This window comes from Microplitis mediator, chromosome 3 (genome assembly GCF_029852145.1).
Source record: "Microplitis mediator isolate UGA2020A chromosome 3, iyMicMedi2.1, whole genome shotgun sequence".
Taxonomy (NCBI): domain Eukaryota; kingdom Metazoa; phylum Arthropoda; class Insecta; order Hymenoptera; family Braconidae; genus Microplitis; species Microplitis mediator.
Genome location: NC_079971.1, coordinates 25,955,885 through 25,978,358, shown reverse-complemented (window position 1 = coordinate 25,978,358; position 22,474 = coordinate 25,955,885). Strand labels below are relative to the sequence as shown.

At 30.3% G+C, this 22,474-nt stretch overlaps 2 protein-coding genes across 11 annotated transcripts in view; both read left to right on the top strand.

The window, feature by feature from the left end:
* Positions 1-318: 318 nt before the first annotated feature.
* Positions 319-2,184, top strand: LOC130666129 (uncharacterized). Its single transcript, XM_057466866.1, has 6 exons — positions 319-525; positions 923-957; positions 1,042-1,153; positions 1,223-1,292; positions 1,441-1,575; positions 1,675-2,184. Exons 1-6 carry the CDS (start codon positions 487-489, stop codon positions 1,743-1,745), a joined length of 462 nt encoding a protein of 153 aa, XP_057322849.1. The 5' UTR covers positions 319-486; the 3' UTR covers positions 1,746-2,184.
* Positions 2,185-2,674: 490 nt separating this feature from the next.
* LOC130666126 (protein daughterless) overlaps positions 2,675-22,474 on the top strand; it is a 54,341-nt gene continuing 34,541 nt past the window's right edge. For 2 of the 10 annotated variants that reach the window (XM_057466853.1, XM_057466855.1), the window contains exons 1-5: positions 2,680-2,949; positions 10,848-10,897; positions 12,097-12,334; positions 12,473-12,501; positions 12,924-12,968. In XM_057466853.1, coding sequence (XP_057322836.1) covers positions 2,868-2,949; positions 10,848-10,897; positions 12,097-12,334; positions 12,473-12,501; positions 12,924-12,968 — 444 coding nt within the window. In that variant the 5' untranslated portion in view covers positions 2,680-2,867. Of the gene's footprint in view, positions 2,950-10,847; positions 10,898-12,096; positions 12,335-12,472; positions 12,502-12,923; positions 12,969-22,474 lie in introns of all 10 variants that reach the window. The other 8 variants (XM_057466854.1, XM_057466850.1, XM_057466862.1 and 5 more) reach the window with 7 other exon arrangements.

Sequence of the window (22,474 nt, the reverse complement as noted above, 5' to 3'; positions counted from 1 at the left end):
ATCATTGAGACTTTCGGGATAAAAAAATGATGCCTGCCCTGATATCTAAAATTCCTTGAAAATCGATCATGAGGAACATACAATACTTAGATTTTCAAAGATATTTACCTAACAATAAACATTTATTGAAACTCCTCAGAATTTTCCCGCTTGATTTAGCTATCGAAAACCTAATAATTTTTAATTTATTTCCGTATTATTAATTGTCATTTTTAAAAATTATTTTTTCATGTACTTTACTGGCAGTACCATCTTCTGGTTATTTCTCTTACTTCTATCTAACCTCTATTTTATCTACCATACACTACATCTTTGGTGTCAAATATGTAAACTATTAAGTAATTGCTAAGTTATTCTTCGGGTCTACAATAATATTTATTTTTATTACTTATTACGTCAAAAAAAAATATAGTCTATTCATACTGACAGTTCGAAACCAGTAGCTTCAAATACTTGAATAAAATATTTTTCAAAGATTCTTAAAAAATGCCAAATTTATCAAATATATCTCACGCAACATTAAAGGTATTCTCTTTACTATCCTTTCGCTTATTAACAACAGAATTAACAATTAGTTACACTTAAAATAATCTTAAATTATAAAAACATAATATTACAAAAAACTATCATCATTTTTCGTATTTGCGATATATATATTTAAACTCAGACATTTTATAAAAACTCGGAATATTTTTTTCATTTCATATTTCATATATATATTTTTCCATCTAAAACGTAAATAAAATTATATTGAATATTCACAATGATATTTATGTATATGTATACTTTAATAATGTTATTACGTTCTTAATATGATAATTATATACAACTGGGCGTATCGACGGATTTATTATTCAAAATTATCAATAATTTAATCACATACACAATATACTACTAATATAAATGTACGTTTATTTTGTAGATCATTTTTGTTATACATTTCATCCTTACAACATGGTAAATATAGTTTTAAAAAATACTTGTCATTACATTAATTTAATCATTATAATAATAAAATTAATAATTACTTCACATCAAAAGGGGATTGCAAGGAAGATGGTGTCCACAATCGGCGATATTTTACAATTTATTATTCTTTGGGTGTCTTCTTTGGGCGACCCATAACACTGAGTCGGATGAACCCTTACAATTTGTAAAAATTATTCACTCAATAACGTATATGATCCCTTTACTACTTTAACTGAATAAATTTTTTTTTTAGGCGTTAATTATAAATGTCTTATCAATTCTATTCGATATAATAACGCTAGCAATCTACTTTAATGGCGACAGTGAGTAAAAATTATTTAATATTAATTTATAAATTTAAATGCATGATGAATGACAATAAAATAAATTTATAAGAGGACACTGTTATTCTATTATCCTCTGACTATGCTGCAGAAGATGTTACTATCTGATACCATCACCAACTTGTAGATGCATCTCAGAGATTCAGCGGGATTATTATGATCGCAAATTTGATCTTTCGGATATTTTCAACCAAATATCTATTGAAAATTGGCCAACAAAGAGGTGGTACCATTGCAACTCTGTTTCCAACAGCAACTGGTGGTTTGTTTATTTTACTTACTATAAATTAATTTATCTAAGTTTATATACTTGTCAATAAATTAAAACCCCATTAATCTTAATTTTTTTTCATTATTGCAGAGTTTGGAAGGCAACAATATGAAGATATTTCTTATCCAGTACCTCAGAACAACGATTTTTCTGGAATATAATAATAATCTACAGAACAGTAGAATTTTTTCATATAGTTTTTAATTTAAAAAATAGTAAATACTTTTTAAAAATACTATGCGGCACTAACTTGAATTACTTTATTTATTTATAAATTTTTAAATAACTAAACTATACTAAAATTACAATTATTTTTAATAAATTTTCTATTTTAATAATCACTGTAACTATTTATGTATAAACTATAATAATTAAAAATTAAATTCATTTTAAATATTTTTTAATAACAAACATTTAGTTGTTCACAGTTGCAGGATAAATTGTAGAAAATTAACTATACGTGAACAAAAAACCAGTAAAAATATTAATTTATATTAAGATTTTTTATGTCAAGTTACTGTATAGTTTTTTTTTTTCATTCTACTCATCATCCGTAGCTCTCAACTACTTTATTTGAATATTTTTATTATTATAGTCTACTAATATACCGAATTTAAACAAAAATTTTTATTTTAATCATTGAAATTTTTTTTTTTTTTTTTATATAAATTAATTATTTATAAAATATATCACTCAAATAACTTTTTGTTAGATATTTTTAATAATTTATTTTAATGACAAGTGACTCGTTAATAAAAACATTTAAATTGTCGAATATCTGGGACTTTTAGCATCATGTATATTATACATCTTAATAATTCAGTAAAAATGATTTGTTTAATAAAAATAAAACCATTTCTGTTGCCGATAAATAAATAAAATGGCGCCACATTAGTTGAGTTTTGTTTTTATTATTAAATAAATATACACAACACACAAACGTAAACGTACTGTAGATTCTTGGAATCAGAATTTGTACAGAGCGTATAGAATATAGAATAATATTTGATACAGTATAGGGGATAGGGTAGACGAGATCCAACGACAGTAGCCGCTGCCTGCCGCTGGTGGCTGTAGGCTGTAGGATGTTCTATAGTCAGTATCGTGTATCTCTAGCTGCTTCTGATCTGATAGTGTTGTAAATGTAGTAAAAAAGGTTTGCACAAGTCTGAGTACGAGTAGAGAATGGTGTGTGTCAGTGTGTGTCAGTAGATGAGTGCAGGGTGGCTCCGCATGTGGCCGAACAGGAAAACTCAGATTCACAACCGACAGTTCGTAAAAACATGGCGGCCAGCGACGACGAGCCAATGCATCTCTACGAGGTTTTTCAAAATTGTTTCAATAAAATAGCCAACAAACAACCCGGTAAGTGATAACATACATTTATTATTACATTGTTAATTAATTACCTGTAGATATTTAAATATTTATTATCAGTTTGTATCATTAAATTACACGAGTTATGACCAGCGTGAGCTTACCTATTTAATACTTCGATTAATGCCAGTCGGTTTTACATATTTACAGCCGACGTTATTGTTTACTTCATTTTATTGTAATTATTATTTTAGTAATTACTCGTGATATTATTGTGATCAAGTGTATTAATTTATTAATGTTTTTTTTTTTTTTTTTTTTTTCCAACCACGATCTGTGTTTTGGTTCTACTTGTCAATGTGCTGGACAGTGCTGCCTCTATTGCTATTTTTCATTTTACTATCTAATAACCTACCCTTTTATTCTCTTGAGAATATTTATGATTAATTTTTAATTAATTAATAAATGCGACCTTTTTTTTTTAATTTTATTTCAAATTTTCATCGTGGGTATATTTTCTATCATTATTAAATTTCAACACAACATTCAATAATTTTATTTATAAATTCGGAACAAAGATAAATATTTGAATAATCAATAAGTTTTAAATTGAAATTAAAAGAAAAAAAAACTTTTTTTATAATAAATATTTTGTCTTGTTTCAAATACTTGTAACGCCCGTAACTAGAAAATTATTGAATTTAAAAAAAAAAAATTCACAAATTTTGTAGAAATTTTAATGCTCTATAAACAATGTCTAAACTAACATAAAAAAAATTATATCAATAGTTGAAAATAAAAAATAGACATTTAAATAATAATAAAAAATAGTAGTAGCCAACTACAATTCTCATAGTCTATAACTTTGTAAAAAATTTCACTCAAGACTTTTTTTTTTAGAAAATTAAATTTCTTAAAAAATAGTTAAATACTTAGAATTTAAATTTTCGTTTATATTATATCCGTCTCGGGTTTAATGCAAAAAGGTACCCAAGCATTAAATATACATCGAAAGTTGAATCAATGACGCGAAGAACTTTTGGAATGATGTTTCTGGATTGCTTACACCTGCCGAGATGAGAATTTCGTGTGGTATATGGAGGATGCATCGTACTTGCATCACAGTGTTTCTCATTCTTATATATAAAATTAAAAAAAACAACAAAATTGTTAATGATTTAAATATTTAGAAAAAAAATACATTAAAGTTATTTAATATGATGGTATTTAAATTCTTTAGCGTTACCCACTTGAGTCGATTGTAGTAATTGTGCTTGTATATATCTATGCCGTTGAAAATTGTCGAGAGCAATTTAAATCGTATGTCAAGTACGTAATTAATCGACACAATTAACCCTGGGTGAATTGTACTGCGTCTTTTTCTCTATATTTATTTTCATTTATTCATATAAATTCATTTATTTATCAGCACTAAAAAATATATTATCATAGAGATTTTTCCATCCACAAATACTTAAAAGATTAAGAACATTAAATATTAAATCTAATCTTATAAATTAATAAATGGAAAAAAATTAAAAAAATAATACAACATTCATGTTTTCAAGTACAAGGATATCTATATATAGATGAAGGATTTTTATCTATAAGTTCTAAAAATATCTGGCTGGTGATCATGAGATCTTATGGGGCTTTGGAAGTTATTTTTTAAAAATAAAATAATACAAAGAGAAATCTTTGTTGGCCGATCTCCTCGACAGGTGTTGGAGCGGCAAGTTTATAAAGAATCTTCTTATGATCATTCGAAAATTTTTTTATTATTTTATATTTTGCACAATTTAATATTTTAATTATTTACATTTAAAACTTGACAAATAAAAATATTATGTATAATGGGTTAAATAATTTATTGTTTGCTTGTAGAAAAAATTTAAAACAAGGAAATAAATACAATAAAGTTTAAAAGTCGACAATAACTTAAAAAGATTAACAGTTTATTATAATTGTTAAAAGTTTTAAATAGTCTTTTAAACAAAAAATAACAAGCAATGCAATGAGTAAAAACCATAAACGTATAGGTCCAGACACAACACTCCGTGACTTCGGGGCTCTAGCAGCCTCAAAGTTATAACCAACCGAGGGAGTGTCACCATGATGCACCTGCCTCTTCTCCTCTTTCTCATTTTCTTCCTGTTTCTCTCATGCATAGATCCTCTTTCTCCTCCCACCCTCTGGCTCCTCACACGCGCCTCGCACACGTCCTCGGAATTATAATAACTGTTGTCGGATAAAAATTGGCATATTTAGCCTGCCTCCATAAAATAACGGAATTTTTCGTCATATAAATTTCAACAAAATTATAATATTTTTTTTTTTTATTTAAATTTTAATTCATTATTTTTTAAAACAATTTTTTTAGTATTTGTTTATTGTGTTAGCATATACTTAACACGATGAAAAGACCATCTGCTTCTTTAGGATATACTTTCTCCAGATTACTTTTTTTTTTTTTTCTTTAATACAAATGTTAGTAAAAAATTTATTTACACAATTCTGTTTAATTTATCGAGTTTATAAATTTATGTTGTCTAAAATTATATATATATTTTTTTTGAAACGAATCCATATCATGATGGAGAGTGTCTCTTGTATTTCGGCTGCAGCTACCACCCTAGGAGCACGTCCTCACATATCCCCCCAGCATTGGCGTGGTATCACAAGTTCTCAACTTTTAAATTTATTAACTTTTTCTTTTTTAATTTATTTTCATACCTATACGCAAACATCCTATAATTTAGAGGATTTTTTATTAAATTATATATTAAACGATTGTTTTGATAATCACTTATTTTTAAGTGTGTGTGTGTGTGTACGTGTTATAATTTTAGTGATTTAAAAAACATATGGAGTTTAAATGATTTAGCACCTGTAGAGGTGCAGACACCAGGTCGTGAACATAAACGGGCCAATACACCCTGACACGACCTGCCTTTGGAACTAGACATCTGGTCAGATTTCGACGTTAGTCAAGTTTGCTGGCCCGCATGTTATTTAGTACAGCAAATGCTACTGCTAAACATCAACCCCCAATAAATATTTCGTATGTACTGGTATATGTGTATGTGTGCTGTGATTCTGTTTGCAAAGCCATTGCCCTGGCGCCTTTTTTTTTGGCAGGTGTCTTTGTTTTGACGTCATAATTAGTATTATTGATAAATTTTTGAGCTTCCAATTAACTAATTTTGTTAAGTTTGACTGAACAGCCCTTTTTTAAAAATCATTTACCGATTGGTAAAGAATCTGATCACTTGTTGAATACTTTGATATGCTTAAAGGGTACATAGTCGGGAAAAAGGTCAAGCGACTTTGAAAGAAATGAGTTTGAGTAGTCAGATTTTGTGATAAGATATATAAATGTAAATATATATTATATATTAGATAAACGATAGGAAGAATTGTGTTAATAGATAGTGAAGGAATACAATCAGAGAGCCGTGATGAGGAATGAAGAAAAAGGTGGGAGGGGGGAGAAGACGAGTAGACACGTGTAGGTCACGTGCCTCGGCACGCGTTTGCGTTTTGTGCTAACAGCCACCCCGGTTATTCGTTTATTGTTACACACCTTTCCACTAACTAACCAATCAGTTATGCAATGTTTTAAATGAATTTTTAATAAATTTCACCCTCACCCAAAAGTTCATCACTGTCGGACTTAATGGAATACACCATTGATACTTTAATAGATTTACGAGCTTAATTCACGTCAGTCTTTTCCTAAATATACATATATATATATATTTTTTTTTTCTTAATTTAAATTTAATAAATTTTATTTGACCCCGACGCTTACCTCCAAGAGCTATAGGATACAATAGATGCAAAAATTATATATAGTAGAGTACTAAGAAGTAATTGATAATTATTAAAATATTAAGATACATTGACTCCATTTAAAGATACGTATTGTTAAATTTAATCATTGACATTTTCACATACTTAGTTAAATAATAGATATAATCAAAGAATAACAAGTAACACGCTGTTCTAAGCTCAGAATAATCATTTATCTGTACACTAATTAAACAAGATTACGAGATTTAGTTATTGACAAATAGTTACTACTGAAGATTTTGCGGGTAATTTAAAATAAAAAGTGATAAAATAGTGGTGGAGAACCTCTGGATGGGCCAGTGGGCCCTGACGCCCTACGCCAGTGTTCTCTGTTGGGCCCCTTCCAGTGCAACATGAAGGGGGGCACCATCAGCGACAGCTGCTGCGGCGGCCGTCGTCCCCCGAGCGTCTCATTCCCTTATCCCCCTGTCCCGCTCTTTCGGTTGCTCGTTCGCCTTCTACAACTTTTTTTTTATTTTTTACCTCTGCCGTTACCCTCCCGCGCCCCGTTAGATCGTCCGGCTACATCGTGCCCCCACCAGATCCTTGGTCGCGTGGCAGAGCCAACAGCACCCAAGTACACGTACGCGTTCCGTTTACTCCCAAACGGTGCAACGGACGATTATTTTTTTTTCTCCTTTAATACTTTTTATTTTTCTGTTTCGTGTTCTTTTCCTCCCGCGTCCCTTTAGCTTCCTTTTCTCCGGGGTGCTCAAATGCCTCAGGGTTTTAGTTATTAAAAAATCTTGCTTTTACGCTGTTTTTAAAACATACTTTATTTACTCCAATTGAATAATAATAATAATAATAATACATCAAATCCTTGAGGTTATATAACAGGTCAAGTTATTTGCAAGCGTTAAATAAGTTTTCTAGTACTCTCGCATCTTTACCAGAGATTTTGAATAATCGGTTTCGAGTATAGCTTTGTAATCGTTTTTTAAGACCCAAGTCTCGCGCCCCACCACTTGGTTACCTGGTCGCGTGGCAGACAGCCTTCTCTCCCCGATACACCTTCGCATTAAACTCACTATCCAACACCGTTCTGTAGTCTCCTTTCTCTCTCACTTTTATTTCATTTTTAATTCTAATTTTTTTGCTTTTACTCTGTCTTTCTTTTATAAAAAGAGTAAGCCCCACTGGGGTACCCATGGCACCCTGGGGCTTCATCAAAGTATCAAAACCCTTAAAAATCCCCACCAGTTTTATCAAAAGTTTCTCAATATAATATAACATATCAACTTGTGATACACACATATATATATATATATATATTAGCAATTCATAAATTTAAAAACGGAAATTACGAAATATGTAATTTGAATAACTTGTAGATATCTCAAGGGTACCGGATAAATAAAGTTTATTTTTTTCTTAGCTGATTCTTCATATGATTATGATGAGCATTTATTGATGTTAAAATATGAAAAATTTAATTTAGTATTTAAAATATCTAAAGTTATAATGCGGCATTAGCCAGGTCAGCCATCAGACTATTCAAAAATCTTGTTTGACCTCTCTTCCTCTCTCATATCCGCCCTCGCTAAATCCCTAAGAATATATCTTGTACATATTTTATCCCCTAAGAGTTATCGATCAATCCAAATGGCCGGATACAGGTCTTAAAACTGTATCGTCCTATAATAAAAATGCAAGCTGCACCTTTTAAAATTTTGACCGCGGTCGTTCATCCTTGATTATAAAAGGGTCTGGTTTCTGGACTTTACTCTCACCACTATGGCTACTCTTATTATTATTCCCCTTCAGACAACTCTGTATAGTATTCTGTGTAGTACAAATATAAAGAGTCCAACGAATACTAGTATATTCAGGCACGGTTGAGCACCAATGGCTACCTGAGCCCTTCTCAACTTTTTATATTTTGTTTTTTTTTTTTTTTTTTTCAATTTTTCTTCACTAGTTTGTATCCCAAATTCTCTCTATTCTTCTCGTTTCTCTCAACCTCCTCAACCTCCTCAACTTTACCCCTCGACTAAGCTATTGGGGTTGCTCCAAGGCCCCCTGACAACCAAAACTCTGAGAAGGTATTATTTCCTCTGTCTATCCTGGACGGGGAATTTTTTTTTTATTCATTTTTTGTCATGTCCCTTCTCAATTTTATTTTTACCTGTACGAGAACCCTTTGAGTCGCGTGGCACGACCACACGAATTCACATCGTCGGAGTCTACTACTCGATATCGTTATTCGATTTCAAAAAAATATCATCTATAAATATATATATATATGAAACAATGCAAGGTAGATTGATGAAATTGAGAAGCTTTTGTTTTTTTTTTAAATATACATATAAATTTAAAGATTTATTTTTAGTCATACATTCGAAAGTACTTGTAGTGAGTATGGCAGGTGAGGCGATTTTAAATCGTCTTTACTCTGAAGGTGAACTGGCTGCTACTCACCTGTGTTCGCTCTGTTGAAATTTAATGAAAAAAGAGTTAATATTTAGAAATTTATATTTAAAAATATCTTTTGCTATAAAATACAAAACGTATATAGAAAGTTTTTAAAGACCAGACGCAATTTAATCTTGATCGATTAAGAACACTGCAACGAGCATCATCGCTTAGTTTGGATTTCAAATCCTACTAAAGTTACTTTGAATTTTTTAAATTCTCAGACGACATGTGGTAAATATATACACTTCCTTAATCTAGTGGAAAAAATAAATTTTATGCGTGGGAATATTGCGGTTTAGTGCAAAATTCAATTATAGATGTCATTTAATAAAAGGAAATAATAATTTTACCAGATTTTATCAGCATCATTAAAGTCTGGTCTAAAATTTTTATCCAAAAAAATACAACCCAAAATCAATTATCAAAAGATTTGGTTCATATTTTAATTATGCCAAGTATGTAATTTATTTGAAAATAATTATGGCTGAAAACATCTTGAAATTGTAACTCAAAGCTATTATTAATAATAAAATGTTTTTGCGGTTTATTATATATGGAATTAAAAAAGTAAGAATTGATTTAGGTCGATGGAGCAGTTATGTTTTACCCCAGTTTTACCCCAGTATTGCAATAGGACGATGAGAGACAGTACGTCATAACGGGGCTTACCATAGTGTCCTGAGAATGACACGTTGGTACCTAGGCTTGTCCTTTGATGCATGATATTACTGGTGTGCCGTCGGTGTATCTACGCTCCGACGAATATGTCATAGACAAGCTGAAACTGTTAGGATTCATAGTTATCTGAGCAAATCGTCTGCTGGCATAGACGGTCTTGAAACTGGACATCAGTCTCACACTCTATACACTCTAAAGTCCACTAGCTAGTAGATATATATATTTAATGCAACAAACTTTACAGATTGAAAGCTATAAGTTTTCAAGAGTATGTTCAAGTCCTGACATCTGTAAATTTTTAAGTTTATTCTAGATCACATATTCACCATAAATTTATGCTTGTATATACGTTACTTTTCAGAGTCTGAATGATATTAATATCGAATCAAGTCTCGTTCCTCCGTGGATACTGTATTCCTTCTGGTGTATATGGTTAGCTTCCGATACCCGTGTTCCCGAGTTTTAAGGGAGTTACCACGGCCTAGATGCTGCTCTCAGTTTCTTTGCTGATGCTCCTGATCGGTTATTCTGTGCGTGTATCACGTTCCGCGTTCGAGAAACAAAATAAATGGCACAACCATGTTAAACCTTTTGATTTATAAAGATGTATCGTCAGTATATGCTGACATTATATCTTCAGTTTTATTATCTATATATATATATATATATATACCCGATGCCGTATAACTTTTTACGTAATTTAAATTCATCACCATTCTCTTGAATTTTTATATTTTTTTCAAAATTACACTTAATAAATTTCTTTCACTCTTTATATGTACAAACCACCAAAAAATATCTATCCCTTGTAATTTACTAACTAAAAATTTATCCCGAGTTTGAATTTTCTCTTTAGTATGATAAAAGTCTGACAGAAAAATAAAACTTTTAAAACTATTATTCTAAAACAGAGAGAAAATTAAATAAACCATAGTACTAAATAGCATTTAAAATAAAATTTATTTATCATTGTAATAATTTTATAATAAAATTTACAGAAAAACCGGGCTTCCAATCACCGTACGGTCCAACAATGGACAATGGAATGGTAAGTAGAAACATACAAACACATATAAATTACTTATCAATATAATATTCATATAAAAGTCCGCTTTCGATAAATATAAATAAATAAATAAAACTTGTAACTTTAAAAAGTTTAAATATTTAATACACGTATATATGACTCAACAGACTCGTTAAATAGTGTACCGTAAAATTTAGTCGGAAAAAAATATTAAAAGAAAAAAAAATAAGAATATTTAACGCATATATTATCTTTCTACCCGCAGTCTTAAGACTCTCCCTTTTATACAACCCTCGACATAATCCAAAAACTTCGACCCGAGTAATATTTTCACCGAGTGGCTCTCAATTTCCATTTTATCCTCGAAAATTTTTTTACCATACCATAATTTAAATATAATACTTAAAATTATTATTAATAAAAATGATTATTTAAAATATTCGATGACTATAATTAAATAAATTAACTTTTAATTTTTTTCCTTTTTTCGACAAACTTTTGGGTTAAATTAATGATAACCAAGTTGAAAGCCACTGATCGCCAACTTTAATATCACTTACGCCTTCCCAGCTATCGTAGAGTTGTATCTATATAGACAGAGAACTCACGTATACATGGATAAAACAAAGCTAAAGAGAGTGCCCAAAGAAGGTTAACTGGCCTGGATGAAAAGTTATCCTGGAATAAGTATAAAGTCTTGGTCCGCTTCTGCTGAGTGCTCATCCGACTACCGTTGTCTTTAATAAGTAGCAAATCCTATGTGAAATTATCATCAAATCCCTCTTTTTTTTTTTTTTTTTTTTTTTACTTAATATTTATTTTATTTCATCGTACTATTTCACTCTTTGTAAATAGACTTATCAGATATGATTATATAGAGAAGTATGACAGAGTTTAAATAAATTCGGTAATATTTCTTGTGTTATTGATAATCATATCTAATCACTATACTCATCGTTAAACACTTATTGATAAGAGATAAAAATCGATTCAACTGATGATTTATTGCCAAAATAACTCAAAAAAAAAAAAATTTTTGGATGTATTTAGTGTACATTAATTGTCAAATGCTGTATTCCATTACAATTTTCCACAAAAATGTTTAATTGTAAAATTCCAAAATTAATTAACTTTAGCGGTGATTATTTATCACATCAGTGATTGACCTGATGAATATAGATTTAGCGTTAGGTTTAATTATTTGTATTACTTCGTTTTAGACGTATGGTGGCAGTGCATTCGGCCCAACGCCGAATGGCCCAGGCAGTGGACCAGGTGGTGGAGGTGGTGGTGGTGGCGGTAACACAAACGTCGAAGGCGCAACATATCCACCAGATTCACCGTACTTTCCATTTGGCACCCGAGGAGTCACGGCCCCCTCCCTTAGCACCCCAACGTCGGCATCGAATCCTGCAACACCAACTGGAAACACCGCGCGGACACCAAATTCTTCAGCCGGTAATTTATTTTATTGTTAATGATATCTCCTTCTTTGAAACACTTGAGAAATAATAAATAAATAATTAAATAAAATAGTTATTTTAAATTTAGTTTGTCACTTAAAATAAAAATCATTTTTATCTTTATATCTTACAGGCGCCGCTACCGTCAAAAGAAAGAAAGACGTAAGTATAACAATTTTTAAGTTTATTATTTAATGCATGTGTGGATAGTTAATAAGTGTGTTCATGGAAATGTTAGATTGTAAGAACATGAGTCAAAGCGTAACGATTTGTTACATGCATTAGCGGATAACCAGCCATACTACATATATAGTATATATGTTGGCAAAAGTAAACCTTAGTCTGCGAAATCACGAATTATTTAATTGTTAACAAGAAATCAATAGTCGATAGTTGATTAGATATGAGAGACTCAAATTTCCTCCATTTATTTGTAATATATTTTAAAATACACATATATTTAAAAAAGCTTTAAAAAAGCTTTGTCTCTATTATATTCAATAGCCAACACGTGTGCGAATAATATAACAAATGTATATTAAATATATATTTATTTAAAATGTATAATCTTTTCTCTTTTGTAGAGCTTAGACAGCGCAGACGGCGAAGTGGTCACAACACAACACTGGGTAAGTCCAAAATAAAATTATAAACAGTTATTATAATAGCAATATTATCGTATAAATTTAGTGGCTATTCTTTATTGTGGACTAGATTTAACGATCTACGAGCATAATCGTTTTAGCATGCGACTCCTACGCAAACAATCTATCCGGGAGGGACTTTCCCATAGTGTTCTTGGTCTTGACTTGTCCTTTTCCGTCTTGGTTTCAACTTTATATTTATTATTTTTTATTTTATTTTTTTTTTTTTTCTTTCTTTTTTTTTTCCCGTAGAACTTTTTCTCAGCGACCCTTCTTCGTTCGAGCACGAACAGCGTGACTATATTTTTTGTCTCAGACAAACTTGACTCTGAGTTATAATTCCGTCGTTCGCTTAAACTCATTTTATTTTATTATATTTTTTCTATCCCTCTTACTTGTTTCATCGTCTTCGATTATGCTTTTAACTTTAAACAAGACATTGAAATTCGACACCAGTTGTTTTATTTAAAACTGTCTAACACAGATAGGCATATAATGTTGTTTTTGATTTTGCCGTAGCATCAAAACACAAGTAGCTTACGTTTGTTATCAAACAACACCTAGATGAGTATATTGGAGTAATAGCAAAAAAAAAAATAATGTCAACGTTGAAAAACAAAAAAAATTAACGAGTTTAGCTCATATATATATAATAGGGTGATCCAAAAAAAAAAAAGTTTTTTTCTTATCATCTCAAAAGTTTCTTCTACGCATAAAAAAAATTCTTCTAAAAGCGCAGCTCAATATTCCGTCTACGAGACCAACGATTTTTCGCTTTCTTATATAAATAACATGAAAATTTATTTGTTTTTTTTCATTTTTTCCGCATAAAACTCCGAAAAAAATTTTTATTCTAATTTTGATGTGAATATTTTTCTAAGAAATTTACTTCTTTACAAAAAAAGTTTCATACGGTTTTCTTTCAATCTTAACAGGTAAAAAGTTATCAGGCTTTAAACCCTTGTAATTCAATTAAATTTAACCTGATATGATTTCAGAACGATTATCAAATTTTTCTAAATGTGGAATGAGTTCTAGCTGCTTAAAAATAATCTTTAACTGTTGTAAATATTTATTTATACAATTACAAATTCATCATCTACTTGTAAACTAATAATCACTACATTTTTTAATTACGGGAAATCTGACTAGAACGTAATCCTCAAGTCGTTACTGACAGTTGAAATCAGTGTTATTACATAATCAGATCATTCATTGCAATACAATTTTTGATCTAAAGTCATACTTTGTTATAGATTTCATTTGATTGCGAGCGTTCAAGACCTGATAACTTTTTATCTGTTAAGATTACGAGAAAAATATGTCAGAGCTTTTTTGTAGAGATTTAAATTTCCTACACGAATATGTGTATCAAAATTAGAATAAAAGATTTTGTTCAGAATTTTATGCGGAAAAAACGAAAAAAAAAAAAAATTTCATGTGTTACTTATATGGGAAAACGGAAAATTGTTGAGCGTCTCGTAGACTTGAGATATCGAGCTGCGCTTTTAGGAAAATTTTTTTTATACCTAAAAGAAACTTTTGAAATGATAAGAAAAAAAAATTTTTTGCGTGTTGTTGTAAATCTCTACTATATTATGTATAAATGTGTATGGATCCATAATATCCATGAGCATCGATACATATTGTGAGACAAGAGGACGCGGCAAAACGCGAGCGAGGCCACCCTAGATGCTTTTAAATTCCCCTATTGTAATTTTTGGGGTGTAAGTGTAGTTAGTTAACAAGAGGGGTGAATCACTATTCTATCACCTTTTGTAGCATTATTCACTATTCTGTTATTAAATATTAAGTTGAGCGTCGCTGTTATAATACCCGATATATTCAAATCAATATGATTATTATCTTGAATTTTATTTGATAACCGATAAGATTGTTATTAATTAAATTGGCGCCACGACTTTGAAAGTTTATTTATTAAAAAAAAGAAACAACGTTCTTTTTTTTTTTTCGTTTTTTTCGGTTTACATTAGTGTATTAGTATGTCGGGAGTGGATATATGGATAAGGTATACGATAAAGATCGTGCGAAGAAGTTGGTGGTATCACCGGAGAAAGATCGGTGAACTGGAGAATAGCGGAAACCTGTAGTAACTTGTATTGGTAGGGTGCGAGAGTTGACCATATGGTGTCGCGTGCTGCGGTCGCCAGACCGTACAACCATTTCACCAACTACCATGCGCCATAGTGAAACCTTTGGCTCGCTTTTATACTAATTCGTGGTGTGGCCTCGAAGAATTCTTCGAGGCCACACTATATATAAATATATTTATACTTATACATGTAAAATACGTGTATAGAATATTGTTCGACTATCTTTGTACCACAAACATTAATTTTGCATCTTCTTAACCAACCACAACAGTCGCCAGTTCACTAAATTATATGCTGCTTCAATACACACACGGAAAAAAATGTGTAGTTAAATTTACTACAAATGGAGTTCCATTTACTACACTGACTAGTAATATATAGGATAACTACACGTTTAGTAACAGTTACTAGTACACTGTGGTACACAACCTGTAGTACCATTTACTACAGTAAGTAGTAATAAGAACTAGCATTAAATAACCACTGTGGTTCATTTTACTCCACAACATAGTAGAATATATTTTATTCGTAATGTATTAATTAAATATCTGTTAGTTAACGATCATTACACTGAAAAAAAAATTTATTTGAGTCAACTAAGATTTATTTGAGCCAAATATATCGTATATTTGGATATGACCAAATAAATATTTAATTATGAGAAAGATATAATATATTTGAGTAGTTTAATTGCGTGAAATAAATGGTTTATTTGTGGTAAAGAAATGATCCAATTGCTACAAATAAATAAGGGCTTCAAATATATGTATAGTATCGCCAAATTTTAGGTTATTTGTCACAAATTTAATTTCTTTACCACAAATATATTAATTACTTACCACAAATAAATTAGATATTTCCGTCAAATTATAAAATTATTTGAATCAACTGTCATATTTTGTTCTACCAAATATATTTATTTGTCATTAAGAAATATTTTTTAAAAAGCCACAAATAAATTGATTTATTTGGGACAAATATTTCTTTTTTTCAGTGTAGTTTTTATGATATTGAAAACGTTATAAAAATATAAAAATTAATCTTAGATTCTTCGGACTTACAGTATATCAAATTAAAATGATATAAAAATGAATTTATTAATGAATAACTTAAAATAATAAGGACTCAAATTTCAAAAGCCTACTTTTTATCAATATCTGATAAGGATAATTTTAAAAATATATTTGTAATCTATAAATTCTCGTATAAGCATAAACTTAGAATAATTAAGTATTAATTTTTATTAATAGAAAATATAAAAAACATCGTTTTAAAAGTTATAATTCTAATAAATAACAAATACTCAATAAGCAATGATTTAAAAAATTGCATTAAAATCACAATTCACTGATAAGAGCATAGAAATAAAATTTAATAGAAGTTGTAGGTGAGGTAAGCAAAAAGAAGAATGACAGGTAATACAAAAAAAATTTTTTTGTATTATATTTTTTATATATATATTTATTTTAAATTATACACTGAAAAAAAGAAATATTTGTCCCAAATAAATCAATTTATTTGTGGCTTTTTAAAAAATATTTCTTAATGACAAATAAATATATTTGGTAGAACAAAATATGACAGTTGATTCAAATAATTTTATAATTTGACGGAAATATATAATTTATTTGTGGTAAGTAATTAATATATTTGTGGTAAAGAAATTAAATTTGTGACAAATAACCTAAAATTTGGCGATACTATACATATATTTGAAGCCCTTATTTATTTGTAGCAATCGGATCATTTCTTTACCACAAATTAACCACTTATTTCACGCAATTAAACTACTCAAATATATTATATCTTTCTCATAATTAAATATTTATTTGGCCATATCCAAATATACGATATCTTTGGCTCAAATAAATCTTAGTTGGCTCAAATAAATTTTTTTTTCAGTGTATATATTATAATTGCACGCCTCGATTTTTAATTATATATATAAATATTTTTAATTATATATATTATAATTTATAATGTTTTATAATATTATTTATAATATTAAATACACTGACACAAGTTGAGGATACCCACAGAATGGAGTAAAAAAGTTGTAGGTGGCGCTGTTATTTTCTTCTTTTGATCATTTTACCACACATTGGAGTAGATTGTACAAGTAATCTGGTATTGTATACTCCAAAAATAGTAACAGATACCAATTCATATAAAATTGTGTGGTTCCCAAAACCACAAAATAAGTATTTTATACTACATTGAGTAGTTGTGGAAACTACAAAGTTTTACCACATTACAGTAGTAAGCAGAAGTCCTATAGTAGTAAAATATCACGCACACTGTGGCTTATGTTACTACAGTTGTCATTGCGGCGACCACAAAGTGTAGTAAAATTTTTACTAGTTTGGTGTGGTAAATTCTACTCCAGCATTTTTTCCCGTGCATTGTTGAAATATATTTTATATAAAAGCTATTGTATATTAAAAATAAAAAAATACCTACATCAAATTTTTTATTCATAATTTTGCGGTTTATGACTTCCGATGAAATCATTTATGTTGAGAAAATTATGCAACTAGATCGTTAAACTGTAGGAAAAGGAATAAAAAAAAAGTCAACATTAGAGTAAAAATTAATTAAGCAATTGATAAAAAAATATCCTTAGAGAAATTGAGCAATGAAACTATACTTGACGTTTGCCGTCCGTTTTGTTGACAACGACAAATCAATTACGGAAGAATCGCGTGCCTAGAATAGCCGCGAGCTGTTTGACGGACACCTGTTGCTGGAGTTAACGCGGGAGTTGAATGTGTCGCCTTGTCGGTCTCTCCAGGGTTTCCCACTTATCATCTTTCTCTTTCTCTTTCTCGTTCTCTTTATTATACAGACTTTTACTTTTCCAGCTCCAATTCCCCATGGTCATTTCACCACCACCATTACAATCATACAGACTCCGACCCTTCTTTTCTACCTTTTTTTTTTTTTTTTTATTTACATTTCTAACCATTGATATTCAAATTTACCAGATGCAAATTATTAATACTATCAGTCAGCATTAAATTGTCGATATCAAAATTAACTGGCAATTGTTCGTGTTCGCGAATTCACAATAAGTTAATTGGCATTATATACTACATTATAGCATTTCTCTATTATATCGAATTACTAAATTATTATCAATAATTGCCATCGGTAGATTCATTGGTATAATTTATTGACCTTACTTAGTTATTCTCTTTTTTCTTTTAATAACAGATCAGTATAATAAACCAAATAAGAGTAATTCAGATAAAAAAAAAAATTACGTATATCCCAAGATGGTAAACATGGTTTAGAATAGTTGCGTATCCAACTTGAATACACTGGATTATCCTAATAAATTATGTATAATAACTGCAGTTATTGGAATATCGATAGTATAATTGGGTCGTAGTTAAACGATGGATTATTAGACGATATTAATAATAATTGCTCTGGGTGTTAATTATTATAATATTCCATAAATCAATTTTCCGTGAGAAAATCATTTTTTTTTTTATTTTGAAATACCATAATTCTCATTGATCTAAATAATATATTTAATGTATGTAATAAGATACGGATTATGGTGATAATAATGTTTATATAGTAGGATATAATTTTGACATTATGACGAGGATATATAATAACGGCACGCGCGTTACTAAATACATGCCGAAAACAAAACATACACTCATCGACATGACGCATTGCTATCTCCATCATCAATATATATATAGATATTATATAATGTGTGCGGTATACGTGTAATAATATAATAAAAGGGAGAGGGTTAAAGAAGAACGTACGCTATTATATCCGCATACGGTGAATCTTGCGGATCATTGAATTTTCACGGAGCAACGATCTGCAATACTCGATCTCTTTTCCTCTTTTGCACCCTCGCTTATCCAATGTTTCTCCACAATTAATCTATTGCCTGCGAAATCATTTGGCATTTCGAGTGGTCCTATAAGCACCCTCTAAGCCACGTGGCTCACGGCTGTCTTGTCCAGGGGATGCTTTTTCATTTTCATTGTATTACCGGCTACTACACTACTACACTAATACACATTCAGTCACAAGAGCGGCTGTTTCATTTTTATTGGGGATTAATGACACCACTGAGAATTCAAACTCGGTTTTACAATTAACATATCAATAACCATTTATTATTTTTTGTGCCCCGATTCTATCATTTGGATGATTTTTATTGTCCTTGTTATCTTATTTTTTATTATTGGATCATGAAATAATTCATCATTTATATTTTATATTATTAGAGACATACTCATAATTATTGAGATAATTTTTTTTTTTTAAATACTTTTGGTAACTTGTAACGAATAATATTCGTGTCCGTGTAAAATTTATTTACTAAAGAGTCTGGTGATGATAAAAATATATATATATTTCCTGGCATTATAAATATATAATGAGTAATAGAGCGTTAATTTGCGTGAGATCCCCTTGTGAAAAGTGAAGATAAGGATTTTTAGCGTGACATATTGCCATGTGGGCATATGGTTGGGAATTTGCCACAACATACAATAAGGAGACAATGAACTAACAACAATCAATTTGGTGATCTTCTCACACTCGGATAACTCTCGACATTCTAACATGACAAGTTTCCCTATATATATATATATATATATTATCTTGCGCTCCATTTGACTCGCGCACTATATACACCCACAAAAATTCGCCCTCGGTTTATTCCGGCGTATCCCCTGTCATCGATCTCACCTTACAAACGCTGAGTACTTGAGAATCGTTCGTTTCAATGACACAACAGAGATTTTTTGCTTGAATAAAAGAGAATTAAAATCGGACCCCTGTTTCTTTTTTTTTAAATTTTTTTACAGATATATATCAATGCGCCCACATAAATTCAATGCACATATATAGACTACTGCTACCATTGGGATACAGTTGTACATGAAAGCCTACGTGACACTTATATGACCACCCTTTTTTGCGATTTACAGAACGAGGGCCCGAGGGTGGTTAGGTCGCCGATACTATATATATATATAATATATATATGGGGATGAAACTGAAGGGTCGACGGTTAACTCGTAAAACGCTTGCCTACGTGTTTACTTAGCGTGCGTGCTTTAGTTTACTTACCGACTGAACCCAACATGCTAAAATCACTTGTATTTTCTTTTTCTTTCTCTTTCTTTTCAAAGTTACTATCTAGTTAAAAAAAAAAAAAAAAAAAAAAAAAACATAACAATAGAATTATGAAAGCCACGAAGAAATTATCTTTGAGCCCTCTAAATTCATCCCACATGATCGTGTGAGTAAATAAATTTACCCCAGAGAGTTTGAGTACTCTACTCGTGGCGTGTGTACGTCTGTGTATGTACCTAGTAAATATTCCCCTACACCTAACAATTGAATCATATCCCCACATTTTAGTAAATTAGCTTCATCATATGTAAATATATCTACAACGTAATACAAAGAAAAAATTCCTCCATATATAAATAAAATTTTTTTTTTTTTTTACATATATATTTACACAAATTTTTATCGTGTTTTTTTTTTTTTTTTTTTTTTTTTTTTTTTTAATCAAAAGAATTTTTACGTCTACTTAAAAAATTTAAGTTGAAAAAAATCTAGATTATTATCTGAAATTCGATTATTTCCCGTTTTGAAGAGTCACTCAAGTACTTTTAAGAAAAGTATTTTAAAAAACTACTCTCAATTTACAGATAAAAGAGACCGCTGACTCTTGAGTTTGAGTATTTCTTCTAGCTTTAAAGTTTACTTCCTCGAAAGTCTTTTACATTTTTAGGTACCAATTTAACTGCCTACTGATTCGGGATTTTTTGGGGCGTGCTTCAGAAAGAAAAATAATCTAAAATACATATATATATATATATGACTGGTGATTATTATTTTAAAATAAAATCTGTTACAAACGATTAAACATTTGCCGTGTACATTTAAAATGTGATTGCCGTAATTGTGTTTGATACATGCACTACTCGAGTGTATATAAAGCGTTAGATATATTTGTTGTGAAACAAGGTAGCTGGACAGGAGAATGGGTATAAACTAAGCGGCAGTGGTTGGTACTAAATCTCACCCTAAAGCATCCCATCCCGCCTATCCTTCCGATCCCTAACTACAACTACCCTGCTGCCCTCTTTGTCTCTCGAATTACAATGGCGTCGACAACCAGGGATCCAATTCCGAAAAATTAAATAACATATATTCCCATCGAATTATTATAATTTTGTTGTCTCAAGTCGTCAAAGTAAATCAATAAAAATATCATTAGCATTTAAACAAACGGGTAATGTGTAGATTGTTTTCGATAAATCTTAATCTTAATGTCATCCCATGATCTCAACAACGACAAGAACAATAATAAAATTACAAACATGGTTGTACAGATCTATAATAATATACACATGCACACGTGTACGCATATTTTTATCTAATAGAATATATAAATAAAATATTGGATTTGTCTAGATATAAAGAGAAGCATTGTCGTCGTTGTAGTTGTCGTTGTTGTTGTCATTGTCGTTGTTCGAATTAATCCAAATATAGAGCGTCGTAACGAATCTTGATCATTTATTTGCTCAGTGGACTTATCGGGTCATAACGGGCTGTGAGCGGACACGCGCAAGCGAAAACAGTGCACGCAATCTAATACTCATGAGCATTTATTGTATATATAATACTAGCTCTGATGGTCTTACTACTACTATGTATGCTGTGGTTATAAATGCCAACGTACAGTAGCAGCAGCAAGTTGAGAGAAAGATAATGTATTGTGAAAGGGAGGAATCATCCTAAAATGGAAAACGAAAGCCGCGACTTTCTTATCTGATGCTATTATATTTATATTTATTCCTGACAATAGTTAACCACTGAAAATATGTGCCAAGTGATTTTATTTGTTATTATTATTATTATTATTGTTTTTAATCTTAAAATAGTCTAAGGGGAAAAGAAAGTCCATGGATAGTATAGTATAAGGGCAGGATAAAACGATCGTTTTCCCCTTATATGCTGCGTGGGACTAATCGCTCGGGTGATTCCGCTCTCCATTCAGTTTACTTACGCCAGTGGGGTGGAAAAGTATCTGAAAGCCCCCGTGCCCCTCCTTGCTCTGCAGTTAATGTGTTCCGGAGTTCACCCTCTCTACTACTTGCTCGTTTCTCTTATAGTCCCTCGACTACTTTTCCTTCTATACTACTACTATCCTTCGTATTCGGTGGATACCGTGGATACCGGTGGATCAACCAAACCAAACCAAACCTACTACCACGTTATAATCCAATAGCTGGCATTCTTATTTTTCCAAGACAATAACTATTTTTTTTTGCTTTGCATTGTAAATTATAAAACTCTTAAAAAATTTATCGCGCCATTTCG